This window comes from Arachis stenosperma, chromosome 9, assembly GCF_014773155.1.
Source record: "Arachis stenosperma cultivar V10309 chromosome 9, arast.V10309.gnm1.PFL2, whole genome shotgun sequence".
Taxonomy (NCBI): domain Eukaryota; kingdom Viridiplantae; phylum Streptophyta; class Magnoliopsida; order Fabales; family Fabaceae; genus Arachis; species Arachis stenosperma.
Genome location: NC_080385.1, coordinates 140,361,384 through 140,382,256, shown reverse-complemented (window position 1 = coordinate 140,382,256; position 20,873 = coordinate 140,361,384). Strand labels below are relative to the sequence as shown.

The 20,873-nt window shown below is 35.5% G+C and overlaps 2 protein-coding genes across 5 annotated transcripts; both read right to left on the bottom strand.

The window, feature by feature from the left end:
• Positions 1 to 316: 316 nt before the first annotated feature.
• Positions 317 to 9,089, bottom strand: LOC130948455 (protein NUCLEOLAR COMPLEX ASSOCIATED 4-like). Of its 3 annotated transcripts, none has more exons than XM_057877196.1 (16): positions 8,668 to 9,089; positions 6,924 to 7,610; positions 5,384 to 5,895; positions 4,548 to 4,621; positions 4,338 to 4,399; positions 4,150 to 4,201; positions 3,778 to 3,878; positions 3,533 to 3,609; positions 3,211 to 3,312; positions 3,005 to 3,063; positions 2,751 to 2,925; positions 2,049 to 2,222; positions 1,488 to 1,638; positions 1,193 to 1,250; positions 952 to 1,057; positions 317 to 840 (listed from the first exon to the last, which is right to left on the bottom strand). In XM_057877196.1, exons 3-16 carry the CDS (start codon positions 5,846 to 5,848, stop codon positions 655 to 657), a joined length of 1,842 nt encoding a protein of 613 aa, XP_057733179.1. In that variant the 5' UTR covers positions 5,849 to 5,895; positions 6,924 to 7,610; positions 8,668 to 9,089; the 3' UTR covers positions 317 to 654. The 3 variants fall into 3 exon arrangements, with proteins under 3 accessions (XP_057733179.1, XP_057733180.1, XP_057733181.1); XM_057877197.1 differs by having other exon boundaries at positions 6,924 to 7,179; XM_057877198.1 differs by lacking the exon at positions 8,668 to 9,089 and having other exon boundaries at positions 6,924 to 8,645.
• Positions 9,090 to 10,720: 1,631 nt separating this feature from the next.
• LOC130948142 (uncharacterized) lies at positions 10,721 to 15,234 on the bottom strand. Of its 2 annotated transcripts, XM_057876861.1 has the most exons (9): positions 14,784 to 15,234; positions 13,964 to 14,029; positions 13,444 to 13,509; positions 13,209 to 13,292; positions 11,964 to 12,030; positions 11,702 to 11,824; positions 11,539 to 11,622; positions 11,379 to 11,465; positions 10,721 to 11,293 (listed from the first exon to the last, which is right to left on the bottom strand). In XM_057876861.1, exons 2-9 carry the CDS (start codon positions 13,969 to 13,971, stop codon positions 11,207 to 11,209), a joined length of 606 nt encoding a protein of 201 aa, XP_057732844.1. In that variant the 5' UTR covers positions 13,972 to 14,029; positions 14,784 to 15,234; the 3' UTR covers positions 10,721 to 11,206. The 2 variants fall into 2 exon arrangements, with proteins under 2 accessions (XP_057732844.1, XP_057732845.1); XM_057876862.1 differs by lacking the exon at positions 13,964 to 14,029 and having other exon boundaries at positions 14,784 to 15,232.
• Positions 15,235 to 20,873: the final 5,639 nt, after the last annotated feature.

Sequence of the window (20,873 nt, the reverse complement as noted above, 5' to 3'; positions counted from 1 at the left end):
GAATACATATCTTAATGGCTATTGGCTAAAGTATAGTTTTACCCAAAAATTTATTTAACACCGTCTTATACTTAGTGCTCTATATAAATTACATCCAGAGTCAATAACCAACAACCACACATCCAAAACCTAAACATTACATAACTAATTAAGCTCTCTCTTCCACCGCATATACATTCTGTAAGGGAAGTTGAGCGAAACATTATGGGATTTGTTTCTATTATGCAACTAAAATTAATTAGCTGCAACCCTTAATGTTTAAGGTTCCGAGTGATTCAACTTGATCCGAACAATGTAAAACCAAGGCAAATACATAAAAACAGAAACAATGCTAATTGCTAAAAATATATAAAGAACATGAAAATTTTGTAGATACATGAAAATTTTCACACTGAATTTCAATTTACTAAAAATATATAAAGAACAGGCTAAGCGAATCCCCCAACCTTAAGCTACAAAAATTAATGGAGATGAGTATCACATATTTAGTCACGCTTTTTTTGTTAGTATGAATGAGCATGTAACACTCCCTCCAAATTCCTTAAGGGTCCATTTTTCCTCCTTTGCTTAACAAAATATAGGAAGGTATGGTAGCACATCTTCACAGAACACAAGCAGTAGATACTCTTGGTGGTTGATAAACATGAATACTGGTCACACTACTCGTTGCCGTTTCCCAGAGTTTTGATCATCTTTATCAGCATTCTCATCACTACCGTGCATTATTTCGGAGGTGTCTTTGAAATCAAAAGTCCAACCAGCAAAATCGGCGTCTGAAAACAAAGTGGAAGGAGTTGATTTGTAGAATGCAAGAGGAACCTGCTTTACCCTCCGCGACATCTGCAATGAAGAAAGTTGTCAGCTGAAGAAGGCAATGAATATGTACACATTTTGTTACTTCCTCGCTTATGGCATCATTGAAAAGAACAAGACGTAAGGTATTAATTACACCTCTGCTCCAATTATTGTTGCATATGAACCAGAACTAAAATCACCAACGTTAACCTCACTTGTTTTGGCCCTGACTGTCAAATCATTCTCAAGAGACAAAGCAAACCTGAATGCAGAAACAAAAGTATATAAGTTTATAGTAGCAAGTCAAAATTAATAAAGGAAGTAGTATAATAATGAAAAATAGAGTGAAGGGCAACATGTAAAACTACTAGTAAAGAGTTGAGATCAAAATACTTGCCGTGAGACAGGAGGACAGTAGTGCTGAAGAATAGTATCAACTTCCCAAAGAGAACTTCCTGCTCCAAAAGAGATAGCTTCATCAAATAAAACAATCCTAGAAGACTACAAGAATAACCGGAGTAGCTCTGCCACCACAATATATTTGTCCATGTATATATGCATGCTTCCAGAATTTGTGTCCAAATTTAGAACAGTATGTGTATACCAAACTCAGAAAATATAGCTAATAGGATCATTATCCATGGACCAAATATAGAGATTGGACAATAAGATGAATGAAAAAGCAAGCTTACTCGTAGCATTTGACTTCTTAGGGTTAGGTTCTCCGTAGTTGAAATGGTCAATGCCTAACTTTTGGCTGGCACTGACCTTTGCATCGTCCGAGTTTGCAGCAGTTGCTTCATCTGTTGCCTTATCCCCTTTTCCTTCATCAACTTGATCTTCCTGCTCATGCATAAGAAATTCAATGAAAGAATTACAAACTGCACCTGAATCAAAATGAGGCCAAAAGTCTATGATTTCAACATACTAACTTTGTTATCACTGCTCACTTCCCCCACCTCCCCTATTTTCATGTGGGATTTGGATTCTCTAAATTTTAAATTTCATTTTAGAGAGTAAAGTATGATCTATCACCATTTATTTCATAGGTGGGACCAAGAGAAAGTATGAGAGAGAAAATATTCAATGGTGAGAGATCTTACTTTATTCTCTAAAGTAAAAATCTAAAATTTAGAAGATCCAAATTCTTTCATGTGATCTTCGATAACATCAATGATGATGGTGAAATTTAAAAAACAAGCTACTAAAGAAGTAGATATTAAAACAGAAGATATAGGAGATGGTATATTTACCCGGTGCACCAAACAATTAATTGATGGATGTCTACGCAAAATATTGTGGATAAGAGCTGTAATGACCAATGCTCCTGAGGGAGGAATTGAAAGCAATAACCTACTCATTTTCTTAGCAAATGATGCAGCCAGGTAAGCTGGAAGAAGTGGTGACTTGAGGCAAGAATCAAGAAGCTGCAAAATGAAATTCAATGTTGTCACAACAGCAAGAATAGAATTTACATTTGATTCGGTTCAATACATATTCAGCAGGATATCTTTTTCAACAAGGCCTGCTTCATTTTTAGTAATTTGGTTTTGTGCATGAGATAAGCAGGGATACAATACTTTCCATAATATTCCATAATGAATACAGTATGTAAAATAAATAGTTCTTATCAGTCATAAACTCAGAAGGTATAATTTTCTCTCAATCCATTTAATTTTTATTCACCTAAGTTTGGGAAAAGGAAGTTATTTTACTTGATTCAGTTCCAATCAACTGGCATGGGAACTTGCTCAAATCACTACTATTCAATTCAATTTGGGAAGCACAAAAGAATATAACTTATATTTTATAATTTAACAGATCCCTAGTATCTCTTAATGTTACTGAAAACATAACTGTTGTTTCAAAAGCCCCCCCCCCCTTCCTTTTCGCTCTCTTCTTCTCCCGATCCCATTTTTTCTTGTGAATGATAAAAGTATTTAAATAAGTTTCACCTGGAAAAATCTTGCTCGATGTTTCGCCATGAAGATAGATGGAACTAAGAGAACATAGAGTTTTTCGTAGAAATTTGGGTATTCTAATCCATACTGGGTCATGAGTATAAACAGGCTGCTAAGAGCCATCACACTGACAACGCCACCAATGTCATATGATCTTGTTAAGAAATCACTGCATACAACAAATAGAGTCAGATTTGATATGTAGTCATCAGAATAAAAAGTCAATTTTATATAGCATAGACATTTACCACAACATGACAGGATTTGAAAGATGTGGAATAACGACTTGGTGGAGATTAACAAGAACCTGCCAATGAAAAGACATGGCTCATTAAGTTAAAAAAAAAAGTATGGACTTCTTGTATCAATAAATTAATATATGGTGGAATGAAAACAAGAAAGTGAATTTTATTGATCTCATTCTTTTGTCAAAAGCCATAACCATGCAGATTACCTCCTTGTACACATCAAGTGGAAGTGGCAATCTGAGAAATGAAAGCCATGCTTGGGTAAATTTTAATTTCATTTTCTTAGCAATTTTGGCTGCAGAGAGTACCTACATTCAATACAAAGTAGACAATCATAATATTCTAAATAAACTTCACAAAGGAATAAATTTATTGATATGGCAAGAAGATATGTGATACTCAATAACTAAAAAAGTAAAAACAGGGAAAGTAGTTCTAAACTAAGCAATGAAAATATATTTGATCCTCAACAACAAAAACAGGGGAAGTACTTTTAAACTAAGCAATGAAAATGGAAAAATAGCTTACACTATTGTCATGCTTTCCAGGCTTCACCTGCTTATCATCTGCATTCACATCTCCACAAGGCTGCTTATGTTCATTTTCTACGGACAAAAATTATATTTATGAATTTCAATTATTATATAAATTAATAGCATTTTACATAAAGGACTGCACAGTATTCTGTGTATCAAATGCAGTCCTAAAATGATCACAAAGTCATGATTGATAATATAACCATGGGGGTGAAAAAAAAGCTATAAGTAGACAACCTGATCTGCTCCACATTTCAAGATCAGATGTATTATCTGAGTTTTCAAAAGGAGGGACACGTGATATGGTGTAATAGATATTGTGGATGACACGCTCCGTACTGCAATACAATACATTCAAATTATCAAAAGAACTAACTTGCACTAAACAAATAGCAAATAGAATTTGGTAGACATGGTCACAGATAGCAAATACTTAGGGGAGGAAGAAAGATAACCACCACGTAAAGGCACAATTTATGACCAAAGGACATCATATCATAATTTAAACTAATTAAGTAAAAATCCAGTATGATAGTGTTCCTTAAAAGCATGGAAATGAAATGAACAGAAACTGTTTTTAGCAGTGGCAGTTATATAGGTCTTACTGACCTTGAGCTCAACTGACTTGCATCCGCAACATCTGCATTTTCACTTTTATCCTCTAAACAAGGATGAGAGAATTGAGTTATCAAATGGAGAGCACACAAGTAGATCAAAATTATTGTTTTTAAAAGAAGAAAAATTAACATGCAAATCTCTTGTTATGCAATTTTACAAATGAATGGGAAGAAAAGCACCTGATTGATCTTTTCCCTCCAAAGTTGTTGCCAGCTTTTTCAGGCTAATGAGTGTAAAATAACTGCACCAAGTAAAATGACAACTTCAGCAGAATAGCCAAATCTCACAATTCACATGGGCCATGCACTCATCCCCAGAAGAACTGTTCCAGTGACTCAAGAACAATGTAAAACAAGTGAATAGCTTTGAATCACAACAATAACTCATACCACACATCAATATACTTGAAATACTTCGCTGTTAGTAAATCCACCAAAAATTCAACCGAACTCTCAGAATGGACCTGATAGAATTAATCAAAAGATATATAAATAAAAATTCAAATTGGTCATGAAAGTACAAGCATAAATCAAAGTACTACGGCTTGGTTTGGTAAAGCTTTTCCAAGAGGTGCTTGTGCTTTCATTTTGCCCTAAGCGGGAGCTTTTCAAAGCTGACTTGTGCTTATAAAATTTTATTTATTTTCCCGCACATATTTCCCACTATTCTATTGCCATTGAAATTCTCATATATTTCTAACTTCTCATCCTAACCTTCGCAAATTCTAACACAGTCTTCATATATTTTTTATTTTTCAACCTAATCTTCACAAATTTCAACACAAATACATCTCTATCACATATTAGGTATGAACTTCTATCTATTTATATTATTTTTTTGTGCGTTGTGTTTGTATTTTTTCATTAGATCTATGATGTTTGTTTATTTTTTATCTATTCTTTGAAATGTGAAGAGGTTGACTTGGTTTATGAAAACCAATCATAAAATTTTCCTTGCAAGAACATTAGTCAAAACTATAATAACATGCATATATATATATATGTAAATATAGATATATAATCATAATAGTAGTTTATTTGAGATATGTGTCCCATTTTTTGTGATCTGTAAAAGCTTTACCAAACCAAGCCTACATAATGCAACTATCAATTATGGACTAATTCGGCTCAAATAAAAAAATCAAAAGGACTAATTCATAAAACTACAATGTTATATCTATCCCAATGCTTACAAATCAAATTTGAGCTTTTGCTCATTAACTTACAATGCTATGGAGGAACCTATGGTATATAGCAGAATGGAACCTGCCGCCATTAGCAACCTTAACGAACTCCATTAGCGTGTCAAGCACGACCTCCTTGACAGCCTCCTGCTCCTCCTGCTGTTGCCGCGGCGAAACAAGAACCTCCAGGAGAGACTTAACGAGCTCATCGAACTTTGACCTTAGCCAGGCATTGTAGATGAAGTGTGACTGGTGCTCGGATCCTTTTGCGTCGGCGGTACGTGAGGAGGAGGAAGGGAGAGTGGGGAGGAGAGGGAGGAAGAAGGAGTGGAGAGAGAGAAGGGATTCAAGGAGATGGTGTGGTGGGGAAGAAGGGTTAACAAAATTGAGAAGAAGAGGAAGGTTGTTGATGTTTGAAGCTGAAGAGAGGAGATCATTGCCTAGGGTTTTTATCTCCGCGACGCCGTATCGACCCTTCTTGTTCTTCTTCGTTTTGTTTGGTGCCATGGTTGCTCACAATGGGAGCTCTCGCCTCTCGCGGCAGTTAAAGGTTTCTTAAGGACGAGAGGGATGAATCCGTGAATCAGTAACATAGGCAGTGCAAATTTTAACAAAAGTTCATCACAATGATTAACAACAACAAAAAGCACTGAAGGAACACTCAGTAATATAGGCAGTGCAAATTTTAACATAGCTCATCACAATGATTAACAACAACAAAAAGCACTGAAAGAACAGTGAATCAGTAACATAGGCAGTGCAAATTTAAAATTTAAAAGTTATCAATTTAAAATTTATCATCAAATACAATCAGTGAGCAAAGCCAATCAATCAAGCACTGACTGAGCATTCTGTTCTGATTCTGTGACTGGGAAGCAACAAATTCAGCAACAAATTCAAGTTACAGCAACAAATTTAACAAATCCTAGGCAAATTTATTGATTACCAATTCAGCAACATGCAGAAATACAGGGAGAAGGGAAATCTGGAAAAGAGAGAACACTAAACCAAAACATTAATCAATAATCACAAAACACTAAACCTTCACCCAGCAATTACAAACAAAGCCAGCAATTACAAACATTAGCACATTATAAAACATTCCAAAACACTAAACCTTCACCCAGCAAAACCAGCAACTACAAACAAAGCCATCAGTAAATTTGAACAAAAAAATTAAGAGCCATCAGCCTACAGCATTCAACAATATTGCAACTAACAAATAAGGAGCCATCAGCAACTGGTAAACCAGTAAAACACTATCAGAGCCCATCAGAGTAAGTATTACTGACTAAAACACTAAAACAGAGTAACAGAGTAAGTATTACTGACTAACAGAGCAATCAGAGTATAGTGAATACAAGACAGAGCAATCAGAACCATACATACAAATTTGCAAACATGTAAAATTTCCACCATTAACCACCAGCAAATACAAGGGAATACCAAACTGGAAATCAAGACAGAAGACCGAAGAAGAATTGAAGAACCAAACTTCAATGTTCAAACCAAGACCGAAGAAGAATTGAAGAAAAATGGAACAAAAATTGAACAAGACCGAAGATGAAGACGAGCCACTAACCTGGGTTCCATGCCAAGAAGCCAGCGAAGATGAAGAGTACCTGCCGAGTTACTGGGTTAGGGTTCGACGACCTGGGAATGGAGGTGTTGACGACCTGGGGACGGCAGCGGCGCTGACGACCTGGGAACGGCGGCGACGATGGAGGGCTAGGGTTCCTTCGCTTCAGAGTTCTCCAATCTCCAGTACAGGATGTATTGTTCGGAAAACCGGACCGGTCATCAAACCGCTCTAGCTACTGGTTCACTGGTTTACTGGTCTAACCGGTCAAACCAGTGGTTCAACCGGAAAAACCGTTTTAAAATAAAATAATAAATAAATTATAAATAAACATCCTAAAATATAATTATAGTATAATATAAATATTAAAATAGTTTTCAAATTTAAAAAACTACATTAAATGTCATCAATCAAATTCATATAATCTTATTAATATGCAAACTCAAGTTAAATAGTATAAAGAAATATCAAATATTAAATGTCAACATAAAGAGTTATCAATCATCAAAACCTCAAGATGTTCTTGTGAGTTTCTGTTTTTTTTGGGATAATTATTTAAACATATTATGTAATTATGATTGTGATTTCAACTATTGTGCTAAAAGAAACTTTCAAGTAACAATGATATGTTGATGGTGGTGGTGTCTTCTGGCATCAATGTCTCCTCATCCAGCCCCTCCAATTTCTTAGCTAAAGCCATAACAAAAGGAATGGTACGAGAAAATGAGGTAGTTAATAGATCATCAAATGAGAAGCTTTTTGTTATTGCAAAGTGAAGATGAACATGCCAATGTAGAAGAATAAGTACACAGCTAAATTCCTATGCTGAATAAGAAGAATAAGTACACAACCAAATTGATAGAATCATAAAACTAAAATGAATAATATATAAATTAATTAATGGTTTTTGATTCCTCTGAGGATGCAATGTAGTTTCTCTTTCATTCCATGAAGCTAAGAAGGAATAACATTCTGATCACTAAACAACTAGACTAGAATGTTCCATTAGCAAGAAAGCATAGACAGAAACAGAATAAGATTACCCCAGATAACAAAATCAGTTTTTTTCATCAACTTTGTGTGGAATCAAAAGAGAATCATGCAGAAGTATACAAGTTACACACCAGAAATAGTGAGACGCAGCATAAGCAGTTTGAAGTAGGAGGAATTTTCAAATTCAAAAAGAATGAAAACCAGATAACCCCAATCATAAACACCATTATCAAATTAAATAAAAAATCAACCAAAAATCACCTTGCAAATCAAAAACTCAATCTCTTGAACTCAATAATTACATCAGTTATCCAACTAAATAATTACAGAAGTTAAGAACAATAAAAAATGAAAAAAGATTCAACAGTTTTCAACCCAATTTTAATAAAGCTCATCACAATGATTAACAACAAAAAGTACTGAAGCAACAGTGAATCAGTAACACGCGGTGCAAATTTAAAATTTAAAAGTTATCAATTTAAAATTTATCATCAAATACAATCAGTGAGCAAAACCAATCAACCAAGCACTTACCGAGTATTCTGTTCTGATTCTGTGACTGGGAAGCAACAAATTCGGCAATAAATTCAAGTTACAGCAACAAATTTAACAAATCCAAGTAAAGTCCCGATTTACAGCAACATTTAGATTAGCAACAAGGCAAATTTGATTAGCAATTCAGCAACATGCAAGAATACAGGGAGAAGGGAAATCTGAAAAGAGAGAACAGGGAAGCGATGGTGCAGGGACTCACCAACGGTCGACGGCAAATCGGCGACCACCCAACGGAAGGCGAAGAAGCAAGAGACAACCCCACGAGTTGCTTCTGCCGCCGGCGACGAGACAGACGAACCACGAGATGCCAGTGACTGAGACGAGACTCGAGTGAGACTGGGAGGCAGAATCGAGCAGCAACCAACACGCACAGCTCGAGCACTCACTGGCGGAGGGAGGCGCGAGCAGCCGAGCACAGAGGAGCACGGCGAGATGCGAGCACCCGACGTGGAGGATCCGGCGAGAGGCCCGAGAGCACGAAGACGGAAGTTCTTGAGTGCGATGGACGGAGGCAGCAGTCTCTCACTCCGACAGACGGCGACAACTATTGGTGGAAACTAGGTTTGCTTTCTTCGGTGGAGGCTAGGGTTTGCTGAAGGAAGGAGTTGGAGAAGGAGGGAATAGGGAGATAACGCGGGCAAGTTTTTCTCTTTCAAGGAAGGAAACGAGGTCGTTTTCTGTAAACCGGCCGGGTTCCGGTCCGGTCCGACCTGCCGGTAACCGGCCGGTTCAGCGGTTCTTGAGAGATTTTTATTTCGCGGTTTTGTATGCTGGATTGGACTGTTTTCTCTGTCGGTTCCCGGTTTAACCGTTTCGACCGGCCAGTCTGGTCCGGTTTTCAGAACATACTGTATAGTGACAAATGATTATGAATGATTGGGGGAACTACAATACACTTTTTAATTTGAATATGGAAACAAAAATTGTGTTGGACAGGTATGTGGTGTTAGTGGAACAAAACTCGAACCATGCGAGTTCTCCATTAGAAAAAAAATTGAAAACAACAAATAACTCGAAGGGTCCGTTTTCTAGCTTCCAAAATTCATATTTGTCTAACCACAAGTCGGACCATGCGATTTCTTAAGCAAAATTTTAAAATCAAACAACTCGCATGGTCCGATTTGTGTACTCTGAGTTTTTTCAATTTTTTTAACACAAATCGGACCCTCCCAATTTGTCTACTCTGAATTTTTTCAACTTTTCCAACACAAATCGAAGGGTCTGATTTGTGTACTCCCACAATTTTAAAAAACACCAAAAATTACCATGTTAAAGTATATCACTCGTTTTACTTTCATATCAAAATTTTTTAGCTAACTACAATAAGTCTACAATATTTAAAAACACGACAGAAAAAAAATAGATATTAAAAATATTTAAAAAAAAATTGATTTTGATGCAATTTTTTAAAGTCTTATTTTAAAAAAATTATCCTTAACATGTTACTATAAAAATTCAGATCAAATGGATAAACTATTTGTTAAATATAAAAAAATGTTATCACTTATAAAAAAATATAATATTTATTAATTATTTTTGTCATCATTTCAAATAATTTAAGAGCTTATTTGTCGTGCAAATATTATAGGTTATAGGTTATTTTTATTAGTCGTAAACTTTTAGATACCATTTTGTTTATCCCTTAAACATACTTTTTTACATTTTTAAATATAGAATTTAATTTTCATACAAATAATATAAAAATAATTTACACAAATATTTTATCTTATATTATTATATCAGTAAAATAATTAATTTTTAGGTTAATTACTTAAAATTTATCTAAACATATAAATATAATCAAATGACTATATAAAATTATTTTACATTATTAATATATTGAAATTAAACAAAAAATATATTAATTTAATTTTATATTTTTATGAAGCATTCTTATAGTAGTCTTTTTATTTTTCTAGAATAAAAGACAATTAAATCTTCAATAGTTGTTGAGTATATATATGTTACTAAGAAAAATGAATTGACTTTGCTTTTTATTGGGGTGTGTTTGTTCCATATTTTAATTGGCAAACATAATTCTTTTTCTTACTTTGAAAATTACATTTTGACATGAAAATTGCAAAAACTAAAACTCTTCAATTATACGGTAAAAAAAAAAAATTGAATTACCTTTTGAAAATTTTGAAATGAACCCAACCTTATTGTATTATAATAAAATTAGAAACTCAAATAAAAATAAGGAAAAGTCTAAGGGCTAACATTTTTTAAACAATCTGGCCAGCACTTAGCCATCAAAAGAAAAGTGAGTGATCTTTCACCATTAGATGTAATATCACACCATTAAAAACATTATTGATGGTCAATTGATGGTTACAAAATACGAAACTTACTGCCCCTAGCACTCCTCTAAAAATAAAACGTTACTATACAAATTCATAACAAGCTTACTTTAGATTTCCCAATTTCCATAAGAAATGTTACAGAAACTTCAGATAACTAAAATAAATATCAAATGTAGGAAAAACATGGAAATGTAAAGTACCTCCTATGGAAGTTAAAAGCTTTCTTTTACATATTCTACGAGGACTATGCTATGTGTACACTAAAATTAGCCATTAAAGTCAGCCACCAGTATAAAATACTTGTCGAAAGACAAATACATGATGAAAATAAATTAGTGGCTGATTTTGGTGTATGAATAGCATTTTTGATTCTGTAAATAGATCAATGAGAGAGAACGAAACTTGTAACATACGTGCAGATCACAGTCATCGTTCTCACAAGGAATCGCGAGAAGCAATTCGGCAAGTTATTGCATCTGCAAGTGATGAAACTCCGAGTTCGGGAGCATATATCTTGTAATGCTGAAAAAGAAAGAATTAGAATATCACATAGTCTGAACAAAACAATACGAAGTCATTCAAAATTAGAATCAGTGCCCTTCCAAACCTTTTGCATCTGGGATTGGTTTGCTCTCCCTTCCAGCTCCTCCAGTTCAATCTCTTTTCCATTAATGAGCTTCTCAATGGCTTTTATCTATTGACGACAGAGATGAACTAAAGTTACATACTTAAAAGAAAAAAAAAAGGGCGTCTTAGAATTGTCCGACCTCATTAGGAGTAGCATCAAATCTAGCAGCAAGGATGTATGTCGTGTTATCTGAGATACCACATCTTTTCAAAGATTCACTAATCTATCAACGATACAAGGAGAAGTTAGCCTACTTAATTGGAAAATGAACCAGAATCAGTCAAATACAAATGCATACTTACATGCTTGGACCCTGAGTAATTGTAAATAAGCTCTGAGTGAAGAGTGCGTGTGGTAAAAGAATCCCGTGACTTAGCTACAAGTGTCTTGTGTGCAGCAGCTAGAAGAGGAACAACATCTGGAATCTGGTTCAGTTGATAACAATTGAAACATTAGAATGATGAAAAATAGTCATCATTAAAATTTGAAAATGGTTTAAGCACTAGAGTCATGGATATAAATGGTGCTGGGTATGACATAAAGCACAAATATAAGAAACAATACAAGTAAAGCATTGAGGAATGCAACTTCTGGCTCCAATGTCCCAGCTTGCATACTTTCCAAGAGCTCCCTATGAGAAAACAAGAATACCATCACATAATTTATCGAAGGGCAGTGAAGCAGGATCCCAATCTTTAGAATCAATTACAAATAGCAAACATTTTACAATATGTTCCATATATTTACTTTTAGTATTCTACAGACTCATTGTATGATATAAATAGGAAAGAATTTGCAGGTACCACTCTAAAACAATTAGAAAGGAGCAACTAGTTTATAAATCACCATTTCTAACCGCTGCAACACTAGTCTCACTAAACACTCTTATTATCAAAAGAAAAAGTGGAAAACTGAACTCTAACTACCATGAATTATAACTTCCAGTTAAAGTGATCCCTTAGGCTGCGTCTGAATACTGTCTGTGACACAAACAAAGAGCCAATAGATAAAAAAACTCGACAGACACACAATTTTTGTCTCCAACTCGCCGTTGCGTATTTTAGTCTCAAAGGAAAATCCAAACACAACCTTATGATATATATATATATATATATATATATATATATATTTGGTGACTACCTTATGATATGTTTGGTTTGGTTTGTTTTCATTTGAAGTTGATAAGTTGTCATTATTAATTACGAAATTGCTACATTGTACTAATTACTTTCCTTCTTGTTTCCAAAATGTGAAATGAATTCTAAGAAAACTGAAAGAAAGTACTCGTAGATAACAGTACCAACCTTATACATATAATGATGTAGTATGAGAAATCAAACCGAAAATAACTAACTACATAAGAGCTAACAAATTCTGTTTCTTGTGTGCTAAGTTACATCACTCTTCCTTATACAAAAGGAAAACAAGATATCATTTTTGTAATGATCAAAGAAAAAATATCACTACAAAATCAAGACCCAAAAAATAAAAATAAAGCCCCTTATGATCTGTTCTATCATAGCTACTTTGATGTTTACTGGACCCATCAATTACCTCCAATAACCATTTAACCTAATGAAATGATAAAGGAACAAAATGATATTTATAGACTACAACGCCTTCCTGATAGTTGGGATGACGAAAAGTCTCAATAACTTGAAGAAATACAAATGTCAAACAAGTCAAAACTGCAATAATATCTTTCTTTCACTAACAACTAACAAGTAAATTTCCAATAACAGGTTGCTAATATTCCATAATTTATGATTTTTTAAGAATAATGAGAGAGAACGAGAGAAAGGGACTAACTTGGAATTGGTGACATCGGTGTAGAGTGCAAGAGAAAGTGTGGCTCCATTTATATTAAACACCTTCATAGCCTCTGCTATGAATCTGCAAAGAAATTGGAATGAGAGACCAATGAAGGCCACAAGAAGTTACAATAATTAAGCTTCAGCTGTAGAACTGGCAAGTAAGATTCTCAAAGCTCAAAATCCAAAAATTCTGAACCAATATAAAATAATGAAGAAAGTGTAACAAATACCTCCTTCCAGTGAGGGTGACTCCAGCGGTGACGGTGGCGTGACTCTTGCGGCTGCCGTACCCGATGCTGCAAACGATAAGAGTGAGGTTTTGTTGAGGTTCTTTTAGATTGAGAACAACTAACCATAGTTGTCAGAACCGAATCGGTGAATAGTAATCGAACCAAACAAACTACTGGGTCACTAGATCTTTAGTTCAATCGATGGGTCACTAGTTGAACCGTTGGTCCGGTCCCACATAAATAAAAATATAAAATAGCTAAGTGCAATCACATATCATCTAATCACACTATCACATAACCACAAAGTCACAACCTATTATCTAATCAAACTATCACAACCTATTAGCTAAGTGCACAACACCAATAGTTCAATGATTCCTTAGTCACAACACTAGCATCAAAACAGATTAATATACAATAACTAACAAAATTCCAATTAACAACAATTACAAAGTCAGTAACTCAAATTGACAAATACACACTACTAATCATAGTTATCAGAACCAAACCGGTAATTAACCTGGTCATACGACTGGGTCACCGGGTCATTAGTTCAACCGGTAGGTCACTAATTTACCTCCTTGACCTGGTCATAATTAAATAAAAATGTAAAATTATAAAAATAAAATTAAAATATAAAGTTAAAACTTAAAATGCATGTCTTTACAAATATATTAATAACAATCAATTATCAATTTGTAGACATAACTAATGATGCAAAAAGTGATAATAAACTAGTTACTAGTACAAAATACTTTCTCAATTTAAATGAACAAGTGATAGAACAAAAAATAACACAATCAGTAAATCAAATTCAAGGGGTGATCTCAAAGTCGGCATCTATATCTTCATAGGATAAAGTTGAAGCTTGACCAACATTTCCTTCATTTTGGTTTGCATATATATCTACATTTGTGTATTTTTCACAAATCAATACCAAGAATAATTCATAATAGCAACTGAGTTGTGATGACTGACATTTTTTAAATTCTAGCAAGAAAAAAAAAAAACAGAGCCTGGGAACAACAATTTAACTGAACAATTTTATTCAACTATGATCATTTTCAGCAATGAAAGATTTAGCTCAAAAGATTACAGATTTACAGAAACAAAAAATTTAGCTAAGTGATTATTTCAGAAATACAACAACAGATTCAAGCTTCAGTGATGATAATCGGTAACAAATTCAACTCTGATGAATTTCGGCAACGAAAAAATTAGTTCAGTGATACTTTCAGCAACAAATTCAACTTTTAGCAACAAAATCAAGGTGCACTGATGAATTACAGCAACAAAATTGAATTAAGCAAGAAAGAACGGGCGAATTTGTTGGAACTCACCAAATCGGGGACAGCTGCTGACGGCGAGGCTCGAAGCAAGAAGACGACAACCAGCCCGGGACGTGCTGCTTCTGCCGCCGGAGACGACGAGCGCAGGGAAGGCGCGCGCTGACTGCGAGACGGTGACGAGACAGAGCGACAACAAGCTTGAGTGCGAGACCGGAGGCAGTGAGAGAGCTTGAGTGCGAGAGCGACAGTGAGAGAGATGAGAGAGCTTGAGCTTAGCGAGAGAGTGACGAGACTGAGACACTGAGGGGTGCCCTGGTGGGTGCAAGAGGAAGAGGAAGGAGTTCCCTGAGCATATTAGGATTTTGGCATCAAATTAAGCATGCATGAGTCATGACCCTTTCCAGTTTTGCTTTAACACGAATGGACGCGAAGCGGTTTTTTGCGGGTCTGATGCTTAAGCAGTTCGGAGGGTGGTTTGGCCTGGTCAGGTAACGGAGAGATTTCGAATCGATCCGAACATGATAATTATGCTACTAAGTACTAAAACAATTCTATTCAAATAAAACAGCAACCATTAACATCAATTTATCTATTCTAAACCTATATTAAAACAACAACAATCTGTTAGTAGAAATAATTATTTTTAGAAGATTAAGCTGATTCGAAATGCTGGTGAAGAATTAGGAAAGAAGTAGAAGCTGAAAAGACGTACGTGCAAACATTAAGTGAAAGTTATTTGAGACGGATTTGATTTAGACACTTTGACAAATCGAACAATTACTCGAATGAAGAATCGAATAGTTTTTCAAATGGAGAATCGGGCAGTTACACGAGAGGGAAATTGAAGGCTTTCTCTAAGTTAGGAATTTAATGGTAACGCTCATGGGTAAAAGAGCGGGACGGTTACCTAGGAATTTGCGTACAAGATAGCATCGTGTAATTAATGGTTGGTTATGAAAGTAGGTTATAAATATTAGTAAGTTTTAGGAAATAAGGGTTGTAACTTCTTTTCAGAAATACACTCAAGCACACTCATATCCTAGTGAATTCCTGAGTCTGCATTCGAGTTCGATTTCTGTAAGGTTCCTTCCATTGTCTTTATATTTCATTTATAATTCTTGCAAAACTATATCTTCCAAACAAATTTATCTTTCAAGCATTGTTTAATTTCCATGTCCAATTTACACTTCAGTACCTTTAATTTCCATGCCTAAAGTCCTTTGATCCAATCGAAGGCATCTTTATCGCTTTCTTTAAATTTCAAAGCAAATCTTTTCAATTTCAGTCAATTTTACTTTTCAAATCCTTTATTTTACACTTTTTTTTATCCTTTTTGCACTTTTTGAACTTATTTTCTGTCTTAATACTTGTCTAATTCGAGAACATTTGATGCACTTATAGAAAACTGGTACCTGTAAAAGAGGAGTTGGTTTCGCTCTCAGACGATTAGAATCGAACCACCATCAATTTGTTAAAAATCGACAAAACAAATTGGCACGCCCAGTGGGACAGTTTTAAACTAAAGTGTGTCAAAAGATTTTTTATGTCATTTGGTGTATGCAATTGAGAAGTGGAAGGATTATTCACATGACTGATGAAGTGTCAAATGTGAACGGTGGTTCGTCCACTAATGACAGCATACCAGTAACTGTGCAATCTTCAGACGTTACTTCACATTCGGAAGGTTTGGTTGCAAGTGAAAGTACGGTGGTTACTAGCGTTCAAACTGGAAATGTTAGACGTAATATTCGTCCACGTGGTAACTTACCACCAGTCCAGCCTCCAGTAACCACTTGTTGGCCTAATACCAATGAGGTGCATCGTGTGATTGAAATACCAGGATACGATGGAAGCCTTCAAGCCATGGAAAGAAGATTGATCTTTCTGCCAATACTCGTATCACTTAAGCCTAATGAACCATTTAGGGAATGATCACGATGTATTACTGGAGAACTTAAGATGCGTACTGATGCAACACCATGAGGTTGTGGTAGACGCCCTAAGCAAGAAGTTTCTAAGAGATTCTTGGACGATAATCCCAAAGGAGAAAATATTAGATGAATTAAAGTTCTAAGTTGGAAGAGTGAGAGTGTGGTTGGAAGTGTTGATCTAAATCCATTGCTAGTTTACAACGTGGCATCGATGAAGTACGAGAAGTAACGAGACAATAAAGAGCCGCTAAAGATGTCGAAGTCTGATAAACAAAAGGGAACTAAGAAGAGATTTATATGTCCAATGCCGAAATAAAGATCGTAGACTCAAGGACTGAGGGAGCGCAAAAATGGTGATAAGGAACTACTAAGAGTATTGAAGCCGGTTGAATCAAGAAGATGCCAAGAGAGGGTTATGTGTCAAAATCGAAAGTTGAAATGAGAACCTGTTTCCGAATCTTACAAGAGAGGATTTTTAAAGGTACCTTGAGATTTCTAAAACGTATCGTGAATCCGAGAAGATATTTTGAGCAGCTAGAAGTGAAGAACGAAGTGACAATCTATGTGATTACATGTTTGACGCATGAGAAAGAAAAAAGAGTCCACTAGAAGCCCTGCAACATGCTACAACCATCGAAAGTTCTACATTAAAGGTAAAAGAGAATAGCCATCAATTTCATAGTAGGTTGCCGAAGTCTAGGACAAAAGGTGATATTGTTAGGAAATCGTGGACCAAGTGACCAAGTCCATTTTGCCCATCGGAGCAAACTACTTAGTAGGGATTTCAATGAGACAATACATCAAGGAGAAGGTGAGACTTTACAATACACTCAACACCTCTAAATTAACCAAAAACTGCAATGTTAAACATCTTAGTTCCTGAATTTGATATCCGAGACAACGAAGAAAAAGTTACGCAAATTTGAGTTAAGATTCTCATTATGAAAGACGACCAAAGAGTTAGGCAGATCTAAGAAGAAGACTCTACAAGTTGGAAGGAAGAGGATACCTATTCTTGAAGATTACTTTAACGAACTAGAATCGGATGAGAAATAAAAAAACAAGGAAGTTAAAACTCACTAAGTTAGCCCATTTCAATTTTTGGAGAGTATTGATGGTCAAAGGCGTGCCAAATAGTTTTCTGCCGTAACTTTTGTAACTTCTGAAACACGCTTCTAAAACAAATTCATGTCTTACAACCTTAGCCATTCTAAATGAAAGGAGATGGATGTTTCGAGTAACAGGATCAGCTTCAAGAAACTCTAAATATGCCAAAGGACTACCCACACCTCTTCTCAGATAACTGAGTCTGAATTTTGAGGGCAAAATTCCTAATTAGGTGGGTAGGATGTAAACCCCACTAAAATCAGTAAATAATTAGTCAATAAATCAAATTTTAACTAGAAAAATTAAAAATTTAAATCTAATATCAAAATAGGATAGAGCTCTTTAAAACGAGAATTTTGACACCCATTTCAAAAAATTTGGTCCAAAATTGGGCCGAACCGGTCGAACCGAACCCAAACCGGGCCCGTAGACCCAACCGGACCCATCATTAAAATGAGCTGAAGCTCATTCTTTCCAGTTCTGCATGCAAGAACACGCTGGAGGCAAGCAAACAGGGGGGAGAACAAGTAACAAATCCTAACCCTCATTCAAATTTGATTTCTCAATAACTTTTGATCTGGAGCTCCGATTGACGAACCGTTTGCAACTACGCGTTCTCCGCGACGAGCTCTACAAAACTTATGGAACAATTTGGTTGGTAACTCACTATTTCTTTCTCAAACAGCTTCCCCCAATTTCGAAAATTCATGAATTATGTTGAAAATTGTTCAATTTTGGTGTTCTAGGTTCGATTTAGCTTGCGGAGCTTATTGGGTTTGAGTTGCTACGCGTGTGGGTGCAGTAAGGATCACCTAAACCCTAATCCAATTTTGATTTCATTATGTAAAATCTGAAATTGGAATATCTATGTGAATTAGGTGTGAATTAAGTTTATATATAAGCATTGGATTTGAAAAGCAAGCATTTGGAAGCTTGGTGGTGATTGAAGCTGAAATTTTGGTTGGTTTCTCAAAGCTTGAGGGGTTGGGTTGTAGCTAGTGTGGCTGCCTTGGACTAAATAAAGTGATCGGCCAAGGTATAGTTTAGGTTTCGGGCGTTTAACATATAAGGTTTTGTGAAAACTCAGGCTAGGAAACCATAGGTTAAGTTGAAATGGTTAAAGGTATTAAATGATAAGCTTTATGATGATGTTGGATAAATTAATGATTAAGCTTGTGTTGGAATTTATGAGCATGAGTTGTTGGTGTTGTTGAATATGTGTTCTTCGAATTATTAATGATGGATTGATGATGATGTTGATATATGTTAATGGAATTTGGTGGTTATGGCTTGTTGAATTAGTTGAAGGTGATTTATGAGTGGTTATTAATGAATGGAGGAAATAGGTTAATGAATTTTAAAATGGATGCTTATGGTTGGAAAGGGTAGATTTTTGAATAATGTATGAGGTTTATGAATTGGTGTGGGTATCAATGTGTTAGTAGATAGTATTAGAGAAATAGGGCTGGATATGTTATGAATGTGCAGGTTTTATGGGTAAGGAATATGAATTTGGTGAAATGAGGTTTAGGTGTAATTTGGTAAAAAGTGGTTTTTGATGAAATTTGGTAGTCCATAACTTGCTCCTCAAATTTTGGATGGAAATTTGGTTTGTTTCAACTAAAGGATGATTTTACAAACTTTTGAATGATATAAATTTTGTGAAAAACGAAATTTTGTAGTGAAAGTTATGGACGATGGAAGTTTGGTGTAAAAAGTGTGTTATGCAGGTGATAAACTTCTGGTTTTGCAGCTTTCTGAGCAATTTGTATTTTTTTTGGAAAAACGTACATCCACGCGTACGTGTGTCATAGAAATTTTAAACTGCATAGGCACGAGTAGCCCATGTGTGCGCGTGAGGAGCCAACATACATGACCACGCGTACACATGACCCACGCGTACGCGTGACAGGCTGTTCTCACCTACACATACGCATGGTAAGGGAATGCGCGGGCGTGCTACATTTTCACACTACCACGCGCACGCGTGGCCCCGACTTGCTGCAAAACTGGATTTTTAGTGTTTAAACTAGATTTTCACTTTTTAACCTCCATTTTTCTTCCTTCTAGACTTAAGGTATAGTACTAAGTCCAGTAGCTAGTTGAAGCTAAGAAAACAAGGTAACTTGGGAATGAAGAAAAGGAAAAATATGAGGATTTATAAGAAAAAGAGATGAATATTAAACGAAGTTTTGATGTCATGGCTTGAATGAATGGATAACTAATGATTATGAACATAAAATGGCTTATGAATGATGTTATTTGAGATACGAGTTTCCCTGGGTAACAGAACCGTGGATTACCACTGGGTGTTCTGGGTTGAATCTCGATACTCTGTTGACCCTATGTCGTAAGGGTGACCGGGCACGTATAAATTTCCGAGTATGGATATCCCCCATTGAGTGATTAAATGATGAATGATTGTGAAATCTATGCATAGACTCACGGGGATGCGCGACGGAGGACAGTCTAAGGTTTTTATACTTGTCGGGTTGGCTGGATAATCGATAGATGAGCCTCATCAGCCATAAGACAGGCATGTATCATGTGCATTTGTTTATTTTGCTTGATATGCGTTACCTGGGATTTCCTAACTGAACATATATATCCTGCTACCTGTTATACTTGCTACTTGCACTATCTGTTTCTTACTTGTGCGTGAACTTGTTTGATTGCTTGTCTCTACTGGATTATGGATGACGGAGGAATGGAGAAAGGGTAAAATGGGTTGGTATTGATGTTAGGTTTAAAAGTGAGTAAGTTTAGGAATGTTTAGATTGCCTACCCCTATTTATGGCTTCTGCTTAGAAATTAAGTTTTACAATTGTATGATGGAGTTCTAGGATTACCTCTGGCATTCTCAGGACCTTATTTATTATACGTGTGGCACCTTTACTGTGTTGTTGTTTTCAGATGCAGGTTGAGAGGCTCCTCGCTAGGCGTTTGGATTTTGTGAAGCAGAGTAGTCCCCGATGTATTTTGGGTTTCTAGTTTTTATATCTATGTATATATGTACTAGCTGCTCTCCAAGAAACTTGATTATTTTGTTCCTCCTAGGTTACAGGAGAGTTAGGGACTTGTTTCTATATTTTGCTTCGCAGGC